Consider the following 4,882-nt stretch of genomic DNA (forward strand, 5'->3'; position numbering starts at 1 on the left):
GTGTTCTTCTAGAGTAATAAGTTTATTTTCAGCTCCTTTTAAACAGTTTTGTTATTAGTGAAAGAGGAACTGTTTAAGATGGTGATTCATAAATGTGTGAAGTCCCACGTGCTCTCAAGCCAAAGGCTGTCAGAGGTTGGTGCTGCCTGTTCTCGAAATGGCTCCGGATGGGGGCCGTGGCCACGTGTCTGTGCATGTTGCTTTTGTTCTGATTTTAAGGCTATGGGCTTGCTAATTCCATAAGGATCGTGTTTGTTTCTGTCAGGACATCATCTTGTAAGGATATGTACTCAGGTTATGTTTCTAATTAAAGGCAGTTTTTGATTCAAGAAAGAAGACGAGCATGTGTATGTGCTTCTCTTCTTTCCTGCCTGAGGCTGCGGAGTTTTCATTCATAAAGGCTCAGAAATGATGCTGTTGGGGAACAAGAAGGAGCGGGGTGTGTCAGGATGAGGGAGTCCTGTCCGTCTCTGGAAGGTAGACGTGACTTGTCAGCCACACCTGATGGAGGGCGGTGCTGGAACAGGCCTGGAATACGAGTGGCAACCCTGTGCTAAGGCAAAGGACCCACAGCCCTGCGGAAGCCCAGAGAAGCTCCTGACTTGGAGGAGGGGTCACCTGAGTTGTCAGAGTGGGGACTGGGCCCGGAAAGGTGGGGAAGTGAAGTGAAGTATGGCAGAGAGGCCAGTCAGCCTCCCCTTCCCCCATACTTGCACAGATAGGCCCGCAGCTGAGCATCCATCCCTGGGTGACAAGTGAGGGTCTGTTTAAAGAAAGGAAACAGTCTGAAGAGACCCCGAGTGGCTAACGTGGATGTCTGCCCCTGAGAATGAGGCCCTGCTCATTCTGGCATTTCTGTCTCCCAGACGGAACTGACACCTTCATCCTAGTCTGAGTGAAGCCCGGTGAGCCTTCTCGTTCCCTCATTGTTAAATATGGCTGCAAAAACAAAACTAGAGGTCTGAAAAGAAACAAAAATCATTCCGAGGACAGACAAGAACTTTAAAAAATTAGTATCTACTAATTAGAAGAGTTGTATCTATTAATATAAAATGGAAATGGGCCAGGTGCAGTCCCAGCACTTTGGAAGGCCAAGGTGGATCACTTGAGGTCAGGAGTTGGAGGCCAGCCTGGGCAACATAGTAAGACCCTGTGTCAAAGAAAAATGTTTAAAAATTAGCCAGGCATGGTGGTGCTCATCTGTAGTCCCAGCTGCTCAGGAGGCTGAGGAAGGAGAACCACTTGAGCCCAAGAGTTGGAGGCTGCAGTGAGCTATGATCACACCACTGCATTCTTGTCTGGGTGACAGAGTGAAACCCTGTCTCAAAAATAATGAAACTGGCATCAACAGTTTCATATCTAGCACCAGACATTATGTGACAGTGGAAGAGAGACTTTCAGAGTTCTGGGAGAAAATGAATTTGAGCATAGAGTTCTTTGCCACGCCAAGCTGTCAACCACAGATGAGACAAAAGACATTAGCACAGGCACGGTGGCTCACGCCTGTAATCCCAACACTTTGGGAGGCCGAGGTGGGCAGATCACCTGAGGTCTGGAGTTCGAGACCAGCCTGGCCAACATGGGGAAACCCTGTCTCTACTAAAAATACAAAAAATTAGCTGGGCATGGTGGCACACGCCTGTAATCCCAGCTACTCTGGAGGCTGAGGCAGGAGAATCACTTGTACCCGGGAGGCGGAGGTTGCAGTGAGCTGAGATTACGCCACTGCACTCCAGTCTGGGCAACAGAGCAAGGCTCTGTCTCAAAAAAAAAAAAAACGTTAAACATGAAAAGCCTCAAAAAGTTTACCCTCATGCACCCTTCCTCAGGGTGTCACACAGGGTCATCCGTCAGCAGAATAAGTGAACAAACCAGGAAAGAACAGTTGGGAATCCAGAGCAGTAGTTCTCACGCATGAGACGGTACAAGGAAATCTTGGGGTGATCAGGCTCTTAAGGTCTGCTGGCGACACCCCGCCTCCAGCAGCTCCGTAACCAAGCAGGAGGAGGGAGGGCTCCAGGGTTCAAGCCGCCAAAATAAAAAGATGTTTCGTTCATCACGTGGCGTGCTTGAGAGAGTCAAAGTTGGGCTGTGACAGAGGCAGGGAAGGGGAGATTCCAGGAAGAGCCTACAGAAAGATGTGGTCGAAAAAGCAAACCAAAATGTTGGAGGTGTAATTTAGAGCAGGAATTGGAGTAGGAAGAATGTCCATTTGTGGATCAGGCGAAAATCTGAGACCCCATCTCAAGAAAAAAATCATTCCCCTTTGAATGACCCAGGTAATGACTCTGAAATCTCCATAAGCCTGGTGTATAATATGCTGTTGATTGCATTTCTGTTTTTAAAGTCAATCTATAGACATAACTTGGGGTGTGATAATGGGATTGTGGCTGTGTTAAAGGGCCCTTACGTTTTTCTTAATGACTTTGAGATACAGTGCACGTACCATACAACTCACCCTTGTACACTTAAAATGTACAATTTAGTGATTTCTAGTTGCAAAGTTCATAAGTCTCCAAGACCATCCTCACTTCTGACACCAGCTGCGAGTTTGGGAGTCCCCATGACCACCTTTAGGGTAAGAGTTCACTAGAAGTACTACAGGACTCAGAAAAGGCTTTCTACAGCAGTACGCCTGAGCCAAAGGCCATGTGTTCCAGAACCCCCGGGGGGTGCCTGAAACCAGGGACAGTACCAAACCCTTCACATACTCTGTTTTTCCTGTACATACATGCCTGCGATAATGTTTAATTTATACATTCAGTACAGTAAGAGATTAATAGCAATAATAAGGCCGGGCACAGTGGCTCACACCTGTAATCCCAGCACTTGAGGCCGAGGCAGGTGGATCACTTGAGGCCAGGAACTTGAGACCAGCCTGGCCAGCATGGTGAAACCCTGCCTCTACTATAAATATAAAAATCAGCCAGGCATGATGGCATGCACATGTAATCCGAGTTACTCAGGAGGCTGAGTCAGGAGAATCGCTTGAACCTGGGAGGCGGAGGTTGCAGTGAACCAAGATAGTGCCATTGTACTCCAGCCTGGACAACAGAGTGAGACCCCATCTCACAAAAAGTGATAGTAATCATGATTGGACAATAACAATACACTGCAATAAAAGTAATGAGAATGTGGTTTGCTTCCCTCTTACCGCAGTATTTTATTACACTGTCCCTCACATGACTGAAACCACGGGAAGCAAAACCAGGGATAAGGAAGAATATACGCACAGCTGTGGTTTATTATGGTAAAAGAAGAATACAGGTTAAAATCAGCCCGGGTAAGAGGCACATGGGGCAGGGCCCAGGAGCCACCAATGGAAGGACCAGGAGTCCTTCCATTTGCTTTAGGTTTGTTTGGTTTTTTGGGTTTCTGGGTTTTTGGTTTTTGGTTTTGTTTTTGAGATGGAGTCCCACTCCGGTGTGAGCTTCCGGCTGTCCTCTCCCGTTGGGGTCATGCGGACAGCACAGTGCCTGTTTCCCCATCGAGGATGTATGGCAGTCTCTATGGAGTGCTGCCATCCAGGGAAGCTCACCTGAGCCTCGAGATCCAGAGTTTTTACTGGGGATTGGCCACAGAGACATAGCTGGCCCCGTGTGGCCGGCCTTAGTCTCCAGCCCTCCAGAGGTGGAGCGGGTGCTGTACGGGCTTGGGCTGTAAGGGATATTGGCCTGTAGTTTTGTTTTCTTGTGATATCTTTAGGCAATGCTGGCCCAATAGAATGTGTTGGGAAGTGTTCCCTCCTATTTTTTTGGAAGACAGTGAAGCACTGGTGTTAATTCCTCTTTACATGTTTCATAGAATTCACAGTCAAGCTCTCCGCATCTGGGCTTTTCTTTGTGGGAAGTTTTAAAGTTAATTAACTATGCATAGCATTCCATTATTGGAACACTAAGCTTGTGGGAGTTATTTATATCCTGCTGAAGGTCATCGCCAAGGTCTCATTTTTCACAGAAAAGATTTACAACCTCCAGCATAAATAAGTTAATTTCTTTACTTGTTAGAGGTTTGATTTTGTTTCTTCTTGAGTCAGCTTTGGTAGTTTGTGTCTTTCTAGGAATTTGTCCGCTTCAGTTTGATTTGATTTGTCGGCACGTGGGTTTTCATGGTATTATAGGTAAAGCCAGATGCGCCTTCATTTTTCCTGTAAAGTCAGTAGTGATGTCTCCTCTTTCATTCCTGGTTTTAGTAATTTGAGTCTTCTCTGTTTGTTTCTTGTTCTACAGTCTAGCTGAAGGTTCTTCATACTTCTGGAATCTTCACAAGAAAAAAGGAAAAGGTTTTCAATGTTAGTCTTTTCACAGAACTCACTTTTGGTTTCATTTATTTTCTCTATGATTTTTCTCTATCGAGTTTGTTTCTGCTCTCACCTTTTAGTATTTCCTTCCATTTGCTTTAGGTTTGTTTTTTTTTTTGAGACAGTCCCACTCTGTCACCCAGGCTGGAGTGCACTGGCACAGTCTCGGCTCACTGCAACCTCTGCCTCCTAGGTTCACACAATTCTCTTGCCTCAGCCTCCTGAGTAGCTGGGATTATAGGCGCACACCACCACGCCCAGCTAATTTTTTTGTACTTTTAGTAGAGATGGGGTTTCACCATGTTAGGCTGGTCTCAAACTCCTGACCTCAGGTGATCCACAAGCCTCGGCCTCCCAAAGTGCTGGGATTACAGGTGTGAGCCACCGCACCCAGCCCCACTTGCTTTAGGTTTAGTTGACTCCTTTGTCCAGGATCTTAAGACGAAAGGTCAGGTCACTGATTTGAGATCTTTCATCTCTGAGACAAGATCTCGCTCTCTGAAGTGGGAAGAGGTACTGGGGCAGGTGGGAATGTGATTTCAGGAGCGGAGGCCTGTGGCTGGTGGAAGGCGGCCAGCGGAG

The 4,882-nt window shown here is 46.8% G+C and overlaps 1 protein-coding gene across 1 annotated transcript in view; it reads left to right on the plus strand.

The window, feature by feature from the left end:
- LOC105535027 (vacuolar fusion protein CCZ1 homolog B-like) overlaps positions 1–4,882 on the plus strand; it is a 22,826-nt gene that overhangs the window by 14,086 nt on the left and 3,858 nt on the right. The window contains exons 6-7 of the mRNA XM_011973982.1: positions 478–652; positions 3,614–3,659. Coding sequence (XP_011829372.1) covers positions 478–652; positions 3,614–3,659 — 221 coding nt within the window. The remainder of the gene's footprint in view (positions 1–477; positions 653–3,613; positions 3,660–4,882) is intronic.

Source organism: Mandrillus leucophaeus, unplaced genomic scaffold (assembly GCF_000951045.1).
Source record: "Mandrillus leucophaeus isolate KB7577 unplaced genomic scaffold, Mleu.le_1.0 Scaffold1406, whole genome shotgun sequence".
NCBI lineage: Eukaryota > Metazoa > Chordata > Mammalia > Primates > Cercopithecidae > Mandrillus > Mandrillus leucophaeus.